The sequence below is a fragment of the Taudactylus pleione genome, unplaced genomic scaffold, assembly GCF_031769625.1.
Source record: "Taudactylus pleione unplaced genomic scaffold, aTauple2 ptg000667l, whole genome shotgun sequence".
Lineage (NCBI taxonomy): Eukaryota > Metazoa > Chordata > Amphibia > Anura > Myobatrachidae > Taudactylus > Taudactylus pleione.
The window spans coordinates 3,255,066-3,271,118 of NW_028285069.1; the positions used below are offsets into that span (position 1 = coordinate 3,255,066).

Genomic DNA, 16,053 nt, shown 5'->3' on the forward strand with positions numbered 1-16,053 from the left:
ACCTGGATTTTTACCTGCGCGGTAAGCACTGCGGCTAATTAAATTTGCCCCTTCGTGTCTATAATTTGCATAATTCTGAATGATTTATCTATACATGCATTACCAATTCTCCATGTCATATTGGTCCACTCACCATTTACTGAACATTACATATCGCTACAGGACATTGCTTTTTTCACTGCAACACTAATATTAGAACTAATGGTTATATAACGTCTCTGCATACTTACCTATTTTTAAATTCTTGTCTCCGGCAGAAGCCGGGACAGAAGCTGCACCTGACCATCTTGGGGACGGGCTGGGCGCTTTATGTTGTTAGGTCTCGTCCCCATCATGGCAAAAATGCTGTGAATCTCATGTCCGCAGGGAGGGGGCGGGGCTAAACCAATAAAGCCCCGCCCCCTCCATACAGAATCGTAAATCTCAGTATTAGCTCCCCATCCTGCCCCACTTCACTAGGTAGCGGGCGGGATTGCGGGAGAACCACCCAGTCTTCCCGTGGGCGGAGGACTAACGGAAATATCAGGTGACTCCCGGACCTTACGGTAGAGTAGATTAATATGTGTTTTCTGAGTATCACAGTATTGTATTACTTCTACACATAATGGGGCTGATTCTAAGATGGGAGTGAAACAGAAAGTAACTTTGCACCTTGGTGACACCACGCTATGCTGCAGGTGGAGGAGATATAAAATGTGCTGAGAGATTAAGATTTGGGAGGGGCGTGTCCAAACTCAGATCTAAACTGAAGTGTAAAATAAAAGCCATCCAGCACTTGTAGGCTACATGCAACAGCAGACGGTATTTGCCCCACAATAAATGTATTTGCACCCCTTGTAATGCAGCATGGTTTGTCCAGGTGCAGAGTTTGGGGGCGGGGCCAGACTGCATTTCAGGAAATGGGGGCGTGTCTTCCCCATTTTCTGAGAGTGCTGAGGACAGGGCCTGCATGTCTTTGGACCAGCTGTAGATCACACAAGCAGGCAGAAGTCTGTGTACACCTCCTGCTGCATTAGCATATGTCAGCATCTCTCCTGTGCCCAACAACCCAGCAGTGATGCTAACAGCGTACAACTCTCAATCAGGTCCTGAGATTCATCGTTCGCTTTAACACGAGTGCCAATATGTTAGCCACGCACAATTGTGTTGTTTGTTCATTGATCTGCTTCCACTTACCTTTGTAAATGACCCTTGATGACTTGGGTTTAGTAAGTAAGTGGCTTGCCTGCATTGAGACAGATCATAATTGAAATGTCTGGAGAGAGAAGAGTGCAATTGCAAATCCTATTCTATTATTAATTATTTGCTGCAATAACAAATAAATGTCCTTGGGCCTGATTCAGCAAGGATCGCTATTACGTATGCAGCTGCCAATCCTTACGGAACGCGTCTGCGAATGTATGCTAGTGCCTGCCACATTGCAGCGGGCATAGAGACGACCACTGCTGCTTTCTCACATCCGCACTACGTCGCACTCCGGCGGATACATCGGCCCCTCACGCACAATTTACACCAGGTCTGACCAGCAGCAGAACCTGCAGGTCTCGTCGCACGCAGTGAATACTCATGGGCTGTATGCAATCGCAGTGGCGAATTTAAAAGATGGCGTTCAAACGGACAGACACACCTGCATTTTTATGACCGCTCCCCCTGTCACCACCCCCAAAGGCTCACAGCCTGTCATGCACTCTCCGATGGTTTCCTCTGTGCTACCGTAATCGCAGCGCAATCACTTTTATGCATGTGCTCTAGTGAACAATCGGCTGATCTGTGTATGCAGTTGCATCTGCGAACGCTGCTAAATCAGACCCGGAGAGTATCCATCTACCTATATCCGTGTATACAGTATGTAGCATAAGTACTTTGGTGGAAGAAGATCCAACAATTGCAAATCCACAGGAACATACCATTATTTTAATAGTAAATCATAACGTGCTTGTATTATCCGCATGTAACTCTGTGGCATGCAAAAGTAGTTATGATAAACTATAATACATTCACATTTTCTTTTCAGTTCTATTAAAGAAAAATCTTTGACCGTTTCGTCCAAAATAAATATATATATATATTTTTTAATAAGCATCACATAAAATTGATTTAGTGGGGAAATGTTAACTGGATAGCTTTTTTTTTCTGTTTTGTAAAATTAATGAAATCTAATTATACAGTGTTTTACAGTGGAAAAGTATCTTTGTTGACACTTAGAGGCTGATGATGAATCAGCTCTAAAAATTTTATCTTTGCACCCAAATGCTGCGTTGGAAATATCACAAAATTGTTTAGTACTTGGCCACTCTCCCGGCTCCCAGTAAAGTAGGCAAATCGACTGCATCAAGGGGTCTATTTACTAAGCTGTGTTAGGAGATACAGTGAATGGTGATAAGGTACCAGCCAATCAGCTCCTAACTGACATGTCACAGGCTGTGTTTGAAAAATGGCAGTTAGGAGCTGATTGACTGGTACCTAATCTCCTGTTCACTTTATCCCCTAAGACAGCTTAGTAAATAGACCCCCAAGTGTACATGATGCAATTTGCTATGAATCGTGTCATCACAGCCCCACCCCCAGGATCGTGATGCCGGGAAACCCAGCAAACCGTCTCATAGAGCGGGGCCACGATGATGCAATTCACGGCGCTTCTCTTCCATCCTGCCCACCTGCTTCCTCCTCTCTTTGGACCTTCTGGACCGAGACTTGTCAAAGTTGGCCAGTATGCCCAGACACTTCCAGACCTGCACCCTCTCTGTCCTCCCTAAACTCACCTAAGGACACCTGCATTACGGTTTGACACGTATCCCACCATGTCAGGCGTACTTACACCCAGCTACACTTACACCCAATTAGGTTATAATAAGACAAGGTTTATTTTAACATTTGTTTTGATAGTGAGAAACGCATTTACGATTAGTATAGGTGCTCATGTGTCAGCAAAGTGTTTTCTGTATGTCCTTTAATAGATGGTTCCTTTGGTGCGTTCCTCAAGGAAATTCCATAAATGGCACCCAGTCGCAAATTAGTCCCGTTTGTTCATGTAAATGTATGTCCCAACAATACTTCCACTATTCCTCCTTCTTAGGGAGTGTTCCTCCCATCATGCAACATACATACATGGAAATAAATGTGGACACACAGGGGTGTTTTAAGAAAGGAGGGGACCCGTGTGCAGCCTTCGTTTGGGCCCCCTCCTGTCAGCGCACTGAGCGCAGTAGATTCTGTCTTCATGCCAGAATCTACTGCGCGGTCTCCGGGAAAATGGCGCCTGCACCTTTTTCCCAGGGACATCTTTTCTGCTCATGCGCGGATCACCGGGAAAATGTCCGCCGCCATTTTCCCAGTGATTTTTTTCGCTCTGCAACACCTGTTCGGCACTGAGGAGCAGCACACCGGAATCGGCGGAAAGGTGAGTATTAGTAACTATGGGTGCAGGGTGTGCGGTGTGGGCACCCCCTGGACCCAGGGGCCTGTGTGACTGCCCACCTTGCACCAATTATAAAGATGCCTATGTGGACACACATATCTTGGCCCATATGCAAATAACTAGTGAATGTAGCACATGAATGCATCTTCTTATTCCTTTTTCAGACCTTTTACTCTTGGAATATCATTTTCCTGTCTGGCCTCACATTCAAGGCTCTAGTCTCACAATACTGGGGGGGGGGGACACAAATGTAATAGAGTCATTCTGCAGAGATTTCAGCAATGTTGCTGTGAGACTGAAGATGGCAATCTTCTTCTAAGGGAAAAGCATGGTTGGTCTTGCCTGTAAAACTCGGCACTCGTGCAGGCTATAATAGGAGTGGGCCAGCTGGTAAAGATGGTGTTAACTATAGAGATCCTAGTGGCATATTTATAATGGGTGCAGTGTGTGCGGTGCACATGGGCCCCTGTGTCCAAGGGGGCCCACACCCAGCACCCCAAATTTCTTCTTTTGGTGGCCTTTATGGGCTGGGAACCGCATTTCCCTACCCACTCCACATCACTTCCAGGTACATCGACTGATGGGGATCTATACACTACCATTTCTTCTATACTTACCTCTCTGGAGTCCCGTGCCAGGAAAACGGCCGCCGCGCCATTTACCCGGAGACTGGCGCATTTGCAATAGGTTCTGACACTGTGCTAGAGTCTACTAGTGCTCAGAGTCTAGACGGAACCCCCTCCTCTCTCAAGATGCCATTCAGTGAACCCCCATGTAAGGTGTACATACGGTGACATGGTATTTGATAGCGATGTTTATATAAAAGTCCAGAATATCTGTAAGGACTGTGCTCGATGGTTAGTTTAGAGCAGCACCCAATCAGCACTAGCCTTACAAATCAGTAAATACTTAATTCCCCTAATAAAGTAAGTTGCAGAGTTTAATAATACATTTTATGCATTTACATGACATATAAAAAAATAGTATTATTTCGTGGTGCATTTTCCTTTACGATAAAAAAAAATATGCAATTGAGTGAAAATAACTTAGAATAGTCACACTGGCGTGTGTTCAATGGCTCTGTGTCTCGCGTCCATTCAATGGCTCTGTGTCTCGCGTCCATTCACAGTGGAATTAAACAGTATCAGTCTTCATGTGATCATTGTTATTCAGAGCAGGGGAAGGCTTGCTCTTAGGGCACTCTGTACCCCCTCTAGAGATTTCCTGAAAGAACAGTCTTGGCGCATACAGTGACATTAAAATCCTTTTGTATTCTTTCCGAAAGTTTTGATTTAGAAGTCCATAAATGACAGCGTTAAGGCAACTGTTGAAATAAGCCATGAAGTAACTTAGCACAAATAACCACTCCGGGATTTTTGGGGCCACTTGCGCGGGGTTGATAGCCACGGCTAGCCCAATGAAGTTCAGGGGAGCCCAACAAAAAGCGAAAATGACAAACACCACAAACATCGTGAGAAAGTTCCTGAAGTCGCTTTGTTTCATCCGTGGCTTGATTTCGGATTTCACCTTCCGCCTTACCTGAATCACCAAAATCCATATCCGCAGATAACAAAACGTCACCACAGCGATCGGCACAATGAAATGGATGACCACCACGGTGATGGTGTACGAGGAGCTTACAGTCTGAACAAAAGTGCAGGAATAGATCCGAGGGTCGTATTCCAAAGAGCCAACAAAGAAGTTTGGCATGGTGGCCAGGACGGTGAGAACCCAAATAAGACAGACGTACATCATTGTATTCCAGGTACCGAAGAGCTTGTCATACACAAAGCTGTGGCAGATGTAGCAGTATCGGTTGATCGCTATCGCCGTGATGTTGAAGATAGATCCGATGACGCTCAAGCCCATGACGAACCCGCTAACTTTGCAGTGCGTCTCTCCAAGGGCCCATTCGTTTTTAAAAATAGCCACCAGCACTAATGGGTAGGGATACAAAGCCACCACAAGGTCTGCAAAGGCCAGACTCACCACAAAGGCATTACCTGCAAGAGAAGACATTACATTAGTTTCCAGTAGCACAGTTATCCTCGAAAAGAGCTGAGAACAAATTGAAAAGCTCTGTGATACTAAACATAGATCACTTCGGAGGTTGTGTATCAGTCCTTCTCTTGGATGAGCAAGTGATGAAACAAGATTGAAATGATCAAAGAGAAGGTTTTGAAATGTTCTCCCCTTTTCTATTGCTGATTGTCAAAGTGACCTAAATGTGAGACCGAAAAATGACCTGTTACATTACTGCTGATTCATTTGAATGACTGGGTGACCATGAATGAATAAACAGGAAAAGTTATTTTAATGGAAGTTACAAGCTATCAAAGAGCAAAAGGGTAATCTGCGGCAACTAAACAGCACTTACTGCAGTTTAATGCAAGATTGACAAAGGAAGCAAGTTTCTAATTGTGTGAGTTACTGTACACTTTCTCTATAGTAGTTACTAAACAACCTAGTTATTTAATACCTATTGATTAACTATAATTGGTACAACCATACTGTGTTATCAATATATACTGTATGTACACACACATTAACGTGCATGTTGACAGACCAATTTTTTTTCTGAGACAGACAGGTTTCTACTGATGTATTGTGGGTGGTGCCGGAAGGCTGGCTTATGCTGCCCATCCATTTAATGATGCGGGGGACAACGGCACGATTACAATGCCATCGTCTCCCGCGGGGTGAAGTGCATACACTGAACGTTCAGATGTTCAGTGTATGCAGATCGATCATCCCCAAACATGGCAACCTGACGGTGGTTGTCAGGTTGACCGTCATGTTCGGGCGATGATTGATGTTAAAAACGACCAGCGCGTGCGCACGCATCGCTGGACGTTCTTAACCTTTTACTGCCTGATTTGCAGCTGATTACCAAGCGATGGAGTGATAACGACTGTCGTTATTGCTCCATCGCTAGGTATAATCGCCTAGTGGATGGGCAGCATAAGGTGACTGGCTCCTGCACCCAATCACGAGATAAGAGCACATTCAATTACACCAGGAGTCAGGGAACTTTTTTACCTTTTACCCCAAAATATATTTAGATATGCCGACGTTACCCCCTTGATTTGAAAGGAAAGAAATCATATAGTAGTGCCCCCATATAATGCCACTGTAGTAGTGCCCCCATAGTTATGCCCCTGTAGTAGTGCCCCCATAGTTATGCCCCTGCAGTAGTGCCCCATATAATGCCCCTGTAGTAGTGCCCCCTTAGTTATGCCCCTGTAGTAGTGCACCCATATAATGCCCCTGTAGTAGTGCCCCTATAGTTATGCCCCTGTGGTAGTGCCCCCATAGTTATGTCCCTGTAGTAGTGCACCCATATAATGCCCCAGTAGAAGTGCCCCCATATAATGCCACTGTAGTAGTGCCCCCATAGTTATGCAACTGTAGTAGTGCCCCCATATTATGCCCCTGTAGTAGTGCCCCCATATAATGCCCCTGTAGTAGTGCCCCCATAGTTATGCCCCTGTAGTAGTGCCACCATATAATGCCCCTGTAGTAGTGTCCCCATATAATGCCCCTGTAGTAGTGCCCCCATATAATGCCCCTGTAGTGCCGCTTGTACAAAAAAAACCTCTTACCTTAATCCCCGCTCCTGCCTCCATCCTGTCTGCCCGGCTGCTCCTCGGAACAATGGGAGAGACGTCATGACGTCTCTCCCATAGTGCGCATGGAGAGAGTCGGAAGCTGGAGTTCAGAAGAGAACTCCAGCCTCTGGCTAACGCGGCGCTGCAGGGAAGGAGCCGGACGCCCGATGGTAATAACATCTAAGCGGGCGTCTGGCTTAGAGCCTCCCTGCGGCGCCGGGCATGCTAATGAATCACTCTATATTATAGAATGATTCACATGCATGCCCGGCTGCCTGTCCATTACCCCCAGGGTAATGCAGCACACTCCACCTGTCATGCAGCACACACCACCTGTAATGCAGCACACATGCCCTATAATGCAGCACACACCCCTGTAATGCAGCACATACCCCTATAATGCAGCACACACAACCTGTAATGCAGCACACATCCCCTGTAATGCAGCACACACCACCTGTAATGCAGCACACACCACCTGTAATGCAGCACACACCAGCTGTAATGCAGCACACATGCCCTGTAATGCAGCACACACCACCTGTAATGCAGCACACACACCCTATAATGCAGCACACACCAGCTGTAATGCAGCACACACCACCTGTAATGCAGCACACACACCCTATAATGCAGCACACACACACACCCTGTAATGCAGCACACACACCACCTGTAATGCAGCACACATGCCCTATAATGCAGCACACATGCTCTGTAATGCAGCACACACCACCTGTAATGCAGCACACACCACCTGTAATGGAGCACACATGCCCTATAATGCAGCACACATGCTCTGTAATGCAGCACACACCACCTGTTATGGAGCACACATGCCCTATAATGCAGCACACACCAGTTGTAATGTAGCACACACACTCTGTAATGCAGCACACACACCACCTGTAATGCAGCACACATGCTCTGTAATGCAGCACACACCACCTGTAATGCAGCACACACCACCTGTAATGGAGCACACATGCCCTATAATGCAGCACACATGCTCTGTAATGCAGCACACACCACCTGTAATGGAGCACACATGCCCTATAATGCAGCACACACCAGCTGTAATGCAGCACACACACACACACCCTGTAATGCAGCACACACACCACCTGTAATGCAGCACACATGCTCTGTAATGCAGCACACACCACCTGTAATGCAGCACACACCACCTGTAATGGAGCACACATGCCCTATAATGCAGCACACATGCTCTGTAATGCAGCACACACCACCTGTAATGGAGCACACACACCCTGTAATGCAGCACACACACCACCTGTAATGCAGCACACATGCTCTGTAATGCAGCACACACCACCTGTAATGCAGCACACACCACCTGTAATGGAGCACACATGCCCTATAATGCAGCACACATGCTCTGTAATGCAGCACACACCACCTGTAATGGAGCACACATGCCCTATAATGCAGCACACATGCTCTGTAATGCAGCACACACCACCTGTAATGCAGCACACACACCCTATAATGCAGCACCCATGTTGTATAATGCAGCACACACCACCTATAATGCCACCTGTAATGGAGCACACATGCTCTATAATGCAGCACACGCACCCTATAATGCAGCATACACCACCTGCAATGCAGCACACTCCCCTGTAATACAGCACACACCACCTGTAATGCAGCACACACCACCTGCAATGCAGCACACACCCCTGTAATACAGCACACACAACCTGTAATGCAGCACACACACCCTATAATGCAGCACACACACACACCATCTGTAATGCAGCACACATGCTCTATAATGCAGCACACACCACCTGTAATGGAGCACACATGCTCTATAATGCAGCACACACCACCTGTAATGGAGCACACATGCTCTATAATGCAGCACACACCACCTGTAATGCAGCACACATGCTCTATAATGCAGCTCACCACCTGTAATGCAGCACACACCACCTATAATGCAGCACACTCCACCTGTAATACACTTCCGCCGATTCCCGAAGTGCTGCTCCGCAGCGCCGGACTGATGCTGTAGAGCAGCAAACACTCACTGGGAAAATGGAGGCGGCCATTTTTCCAGTGATCTGCGCATGCGCAGAAAAGATGTCCCTCGTGAAAGTAGGCACGGGTGCCATTTTCTTGGAGATCCGCACATGCGCTGTAAATTCTGGCAAGAATCCAGAATCTACAACGCTCAGTGCAGCTGAGCTGCCATCAGAGAGGAGGTGGTCCAAACGGAGGCTGCACACGGGCCACCTCCTCTCTTAAAAGGCCCCTGATGCAGAGGCTGAGACTCACACAGTCACCGCACCAATAAAAATACGCTTCCTAACTCCGCAGACCTAATGTGGGACAAACTGCATCCTGTTTTCAGGGCCTCATTCAGAGATGGACACTAATGCGTTCACAGCTGTGATCCCGCACGCAGCTGCTATGCTAAAATATACTAATGCTGCAGCCGACTGGAAATGTATTGAGATGCCCTTTCCGGATCCAAGCAAGTGCGTACAAATACGCAGCCGCCGTCACATATCATTCCATAATCGGCCATCTGAGTAGCCCTATGGTCATGCAGAATAGCCACATGAACTGAGACATAGGAACCACTTAACTGCATACGGGACCACAGCTGCAGGCTACGACATGCTCCGGGAATGGCTGAGACACGCCTGCGTTTTCTGCTGCCATTCCCTCATTACCTAGCAGCTGTGCAAAGGAACCTTGGTGCTTGCACAATGCTTGCGCAGTCAACAGATAATCGCTCGGCTGCGTAAATATCGAAATAGCGTACATCTCTGCATCAGACTCTGAGTCTATACAGGATATAGCATTTTATGTTGAAATCGGGACGATCCTGTATTATAGAGAATATCATACAGGACCCTAATAACACATCTGCCCTGTAATGAAGCACACATTCCCAATCAATCGGCAAAATTCTCTTGGGACAAATCACCTGTAATTTATCACACATCCTTGGGCACATACAGTAGCGATCATGTCTCCCCAGTGTTTTCTTAGATGTGAGCGGACATTGCAAAAACGTTGTTAGACTGTTTAGGGAGTCATGGAGATCACCACTACTTCAGGGAGTTCCCCTGTCATTCAGGAAGATTCAGTAGGGATGGCCATCAGTGTGGTCTCCATCGATGGTGACAGTGTCACGAGCCACCATTGGTAGCAAACTATGCTGTACCATCAATGGTTTTTAACCATCGAAGGCTTGCGCAGGAGAGATGCACATCCATCCCGGCACACTGTATGAGCTGGGACTGGGGCTGGGCTGCTGACTGACAGCTGAGACTTTCAAGTCAGCTAGAGAGACCAATGGAGGAGACCAATGGAGAGAGAATGGGGCCAGCACACTCAATGCTTTATGTGAGCTGGGGGAAGAGCTGGTCTGCTGTTTGACAGCTGAGCTCAGCCTGTCAAGCCAGCGAAGTGGGCCAGCCCATACCGGCACACACGCTGGGTTGTATGTGTGTGTAAGCCGGAGCTGGGGGCGATGCTGGGCTGCTGGCTGACAGCCTTGTGACCCTGCGCAGCAGCTTCAGCACTCTGTATGCAAGAGTGAAAAGAAAACCATTGGGCCCATGGCTACCATCGATGGCAGGAAACCATTCGTATCTCCGCACATCAGTGGATGACCATCGAGAGTTTCTACCCATTGATGGTCGATGGCCATCCTTAAGTGTCAGCGTGTATGTTAAATGTGAATAATATGAATATATTTAACTATAATTAGCTAGCTACTGTAACCCATACTTGCCGACATTTGTGCAGGGGAATCCGGGAGGGGGCTGACAGGTCCATCCAGCAGGGAGGGTGGGGGCAGTTCAAGTAGGCGGAGCAGGGGCATGCCGATGCAATTGCGTCATAGTGACATCGCCCCCCGCCTTATAACTACTGGCATTATAAGGCAGGTGGGCGGGGCTACGATGATGCAATTCAGCGCGAATCGCGTCGTCGCATGCCCGGACCGCCCACTTTTGCGGCTGGCGCGGGGGCTTGCGGGGTGCCGGAAGCCATTGCCTAGTCTTGCGGGGTGCGCAGTAGCGCTGCAGTGTCCCTATATTGCAAGAGCATCTGGGCCTGATTCAGAGCCGGACGCTATTTGCGCTCGCTCATTCAGAAAAAGGGGCCGGCTATTTAAAATGAGCGCTCGCTCTTTGCGGTCTGTTGACGCCTCTATGTCTGAGTGAGCGAACGAAACATGCGCTCGCTATTTTGTAAAGACGCCCCGTTGCCGCTCGCATACGTCATCTCCGCTATTTATTTGATTAATCGAGTACATCGAAAGGCATCTGAACTGCTCGCAGTGCTTGTGGTAGGTTTATCCTACCGCAATCATGCGAACAGTTCAGGCTAAGAAACAACCAAGTGACGTGGTCGATGACGCTGCTTTGTTAATTATGCACACCCTTAAAACGCCCGTTTTGACCGTTTGGCACGCCTGCGTTCGGATCACCACTCCCCGTTTTCAAGCACCTTCCCCTGTTACCACCCACAAACGCCTCATCCTGTCACTCAAATTAGCAGGCACTTGCTATTTTGCGAGCGCTCGATTTCCGACCGCAATGACTGGTTGGCGCATGCGCATTACGACCCATACGCATGCGCAGGGAACGAGCGGCCGCTTACGAGCGGCTCTGAATCAGGCCCTCTGTCCCTGAATGTGTATTTTAAACCATTAATTGATAAATATACTCCATAGTACCCAAACAGTTTTCCGTGTACCTCTAATAAAGGTTCATCCTCTCTGTAATTCTCTGGGGCTGTAAACATAATTTCAGAATTTTTAATAGTTTCCACTTACTTACTGGATAAAGTATAAAGCCAGACTTATTCAGTTTATAGCTGTATCCATCATATTATACATTTATACACAAACATCAACACATCCTCCTATTGTATTGTAAAGGCTTCCTATTAATGACAGAGCTGTCATTGTTCTCCTTTGTGTCTTTACAGCAATGTAACATAGTGTTATTCCTGTCATATCGTTACAGTATTTTATTAGATCTCAGTCATGGGGGAAGTCGGTGTCGGTTTCTGTGTGTTCAAAGTCAATCAATCAACTTCCCCCAGATGCTTGTAGAGACAGGATAAAGCTGAGTTAACACACAGCATAGGGCGGAAGTATGAATTGTCAGTGTGCGTTCTGTGTTACATATGGCAATAGTAACTACCATCAGCCAGCTATATCAATGCCCTTAGCACCCCCTTAGGCATAGTTTTTGCAGACACTGTACTTGCAAGGGCGTAGCATTCGGGGAGTGTATTGCTACAGGGGCTGGCAGCCTACGAGGCCCAGTCCTCTCCTGCACCCAGTTACACTGCCAGCTGCCGTGCGCTCACCTCGTGGGCCCCGTGGTTGGCTTTTCTATTTGCAGCATCTGCTGTCACGGAGCCAGCCGGCATCTCTCCTCACTGTGAGGAGGTGCGGCTGTGTATGGATACAAGGTTACCCATTCACGAATGTCTCATGTGTGCAAGGAGAATACTACCTGACTGATTTTTGTAGTGAATCATAGCCTTCTTATATTCAACGTTATATCATACACCATTAGGATTAGGGAGATATTTAATATATAAATAATATCTTTTTTTTCATTTATAATACCGACTATATGCTAATCAACCTTTCATTTAATCGCGTTCGTCAGCTAAGGAAGCAGACGGTGCATATATTAGATTGTTTAAAATAAAAAGGGATAAATTGCAAGTTCATTTAAAAATGTTTGCTATGCGGCCCGTGTATGTCTTGCTACGTCCCTGTGTTCTTGCAATGGTAGATAGCTTTCTGCTGCTAGGAAGTGGGCAGGATGCGGGGGATCTGCCTACTCTTCCTGGGGGGCTACCCGAAAAATCGGGAGCCCCCGCAACTTCCAGGAGAGCAGGCATGTATGGTGTATATGTGTGCAGATGAGTTCTTCCCTATACTGCACACCACCTGCACTATTCCCTATATAGATTGTGAAAGCAGCACCTATGAGCGCGGCAGTAACGTGGACGTGCACTGCTACATCTGGGGGGGGTGTCATAATATTGATTTACATCCAAATGTAAACGAGCCCCAAAGCAGTCAGTACGATCTACAGATGTGTCCACATACGTCTATCCTCCGTGCTCTGCAAATCGTGTTACACATAACGTGAGCTCTGTGTGACTCGGTAGCGCCGAGCGTCTTTTCGTGTGACTTTTTACCTTCAAATGCGTCTTATTCACACAGAGATTGTGAATAGAATACACAAGCAGCGGCTGTGACACTGTAACGTAGCGTTTCGCATGCAGATACACCCGCAGTCACACACAGAATACAGGCATGCCGCATATTATTTTAAACAACGGAACCTGCTTGTGCTTCCCATTCGCATTGTTGTGTGAATAAGACACATTTGAAGGTAAAAAGTTGCACGAAAAGATGTTTGGCGCTGCTGAGTCTGGCACAGCATGGCACAACTAGCAGGGCTATTTTACGCACAATGACGCTAGATGTGAAAACATCTGTATTTGTTGATGAAAACACACTGATATTTTTCAGGGCTTGCTCATGTATTGTGTTTTACAAGGGGGTCCCATATAAGTAGAGAAACCTTATATAAAAATGCATGTAGCCATAGGGATCATTGTGCCTTATAACAAGAGCTTAAAGTGATCCTAGAGAAGTGGCGGAACTCACCCCCCGTGCTTTTTTAATAAAGGGAAAGTGTGCAAAAGGGGCGTGGTTTTAAGAAAGGGACGTGGTCACACAATAGTATTCCCAATTAAAAGAACACCACACAGTAGCACAATATTATTCACATTACACCGCACATAGTGCCCTTGATTCACATTACACCACCCTTATTCATGTTATGATACACAGCAGTGCTCCTTATACACTGCCCACAGTAGTAGTGCCCCTAATACACATACTACCCACAGCAGTAGTGCCCGGTACATATAATGCCCACAGCAGTAGTGCCCCTTATACAATGCCCACTGTAGTGGTGCCCCTTATGCAGTGCCCCCAGTATGGTGCCCCCTATGCAATGCCCCCATTAATAATGCCCCCTGTAGTAATGCCCCCAATAGTAATTTCCCCTGTAGTAGTGCCCCCAATAGAAATGTCCCCTGCAGTAATGCCCCTGGTAGTAGTGCCCCCAGTGGGAATGCCCCAATAGTAATGCCCCCTTTAGAAGTAATGCCCCTGTAGTAATGCCCCCAATAGAAATGTCCCCTGCAGTAATGCCCCCGGTAGTAGTGCCCCCAGTGGTAATGCCCCCAATAGTAATGCCCCCTTTAGAAGTAATGCCCCTGTAGTAATGCCCTGTGTAGAAGTAATGCCCCCTGCAGTAATACCTCTTATGCCCCCAGTAGTGGTGCTCCTTATGTAGTGCCCACAGTGGTAGTACCCCTTATGCAGTGCCCACAGTGGTAGTGCCCCTTATGCAGTGCCTGCTCAGCCCGGAGCAAAGCTAGGGAGGGGGGCGCACTCAGTGAGATTGCTCCCCCCCCAAATGCATAGGGGACTCAGCAGCTGCAAGCAGTCTCCCACTGCAGCCCAGCACACAGCAGCGTGTGCTGAGCTGCTGTGAGGTAAGAGGGAGGGTGGGCGCCTGGGCAGCACCAGACACTGGCCCCCGCCAGGCCCCTCCAGCAAGCCTGGTCCCGGTTAATTAGTACCCGTATACCCCCCAGGTGTCCCTGCCTGATTGTATCAGGCAGAGTGAATGCTTATTGCTGTATTGTCCTATGTCTGGTCACCAAGGCTGCTGCGAGTAACGGTAACGTGACCTTTCCTGGTTCCCTGGCTCGTGTATCACTGGTTTCATACAGGATCTCTTAATGCGCTTTTTGTATGCTACAAAAACTCATGAAAAGTACATTAAAAATAGAACTAATTAACTTCAATGACGTAGTTCACACTTTACCATTATTTGATTGAATGGACCAAAGTGCATGTGAAAAGCGCATTGAAGAAGAATGCACCATAAGCAGGAGGGTTTTTGTGTGTGTTTATGAATGTGATAATGAGGACATTTAGGGAGTTCTGAGAAAGTACATCGTGTTTGTTCCCTAACGATCAGACCTCCGGAGCTGACAATGATCCTAATGACATCAGACAACTGTCCCTGTCTCTAGTTACCAACTGTCTGCATTGTAAGAGATGATCAATAAACAAGGGGGATTGACAAATGCTATGGGCAGGAGGATTTAATGAAATCGTGAGACCTAGACAAAAGTTCTGTAGGTAAATTAAACTGGATGGACTAAACCAAGCGGAAAAGTAATAACACACACATGCGCCTGCACACTGCGAAAACCTGTCCCAAAGCTGGTGACAAATAATTCACGTGTCCTCATCATACGCTGTTGTCGAGCGTCTTTCTTAACTTGAAATGTGCATCTTTTTCTCATAAATAGAACCAACTGGAAGCGACAAAACTGCTTTTCTAGATTACATTAATCAATTTGATATGCAACATTTGTTTTGTACATCTGTGTGTGCGAATGAGTCTGAATCTGTATACAGAGCAGCAGCCGCGCCTTTCTATCTCGCCAAGTTCCGTTGTGCTTCATCTGTCTGAAACTAATTCCTGTGCGGTTACAGTCACAGCCCAGCGCCTCTGGTACACTGTGAAGGATGTTTTGCTGTGTCTGCGATGCGAAAATTAAATAAAAAGTCAGTATGCTACACCTCTCGGAGCATCACAGTCACAGCGGGCATCTCGCACCATGGTAGTGTATAGACGCTAAGTGTATGAGGACACATATGTGGACCTGCCTCTGGCAGGCAAGTTATTTGAAGCACTGCACAGGTCACTATGTCATGTGCTGGCTTTATTTTTATAGTAAAAAAAAAAAATGATGTGGGGTCCCACCCCTCAAATCATTAACCAGCCTAAGGGACAAAATGGGCTGCCCTGAACCAGTCAGGGCAGCTGTCGCTATAGCAGGGGGAACCCAGCATGGGGTTTCCCTACCATGATGGCAAACAGCCCTCGACTATTCAGAAATCCCTAGGGAAGTGGGGAC

General features: G+C 47.1%; 1 protein-coding gene across 1 annotated transcript in view; it reads right to left on the bottom strand.

Moving 5' to 3' along the window:
* Positions 1-4,503: 4,503 nt before the first annotated feature.
* MTNR1B (melatonin receptor 1B) overlaps positions 4,504-16,053 on the bottom strand; it is a 260,989-nt gene continuing 249,439 nt past the window's right edge. The window contains exon 2 of the mRNA XM_088455719.1: positions 4,504-5,421. Coding sequence (XP_088311845.1) covers positions 4,553-5,421 — 869 coding nt within the window. The 3' untranslated portion in view covers positions 4,504-4,552. The remainder of the gene's footprint in view (positions 5,422-16,053) is intronic.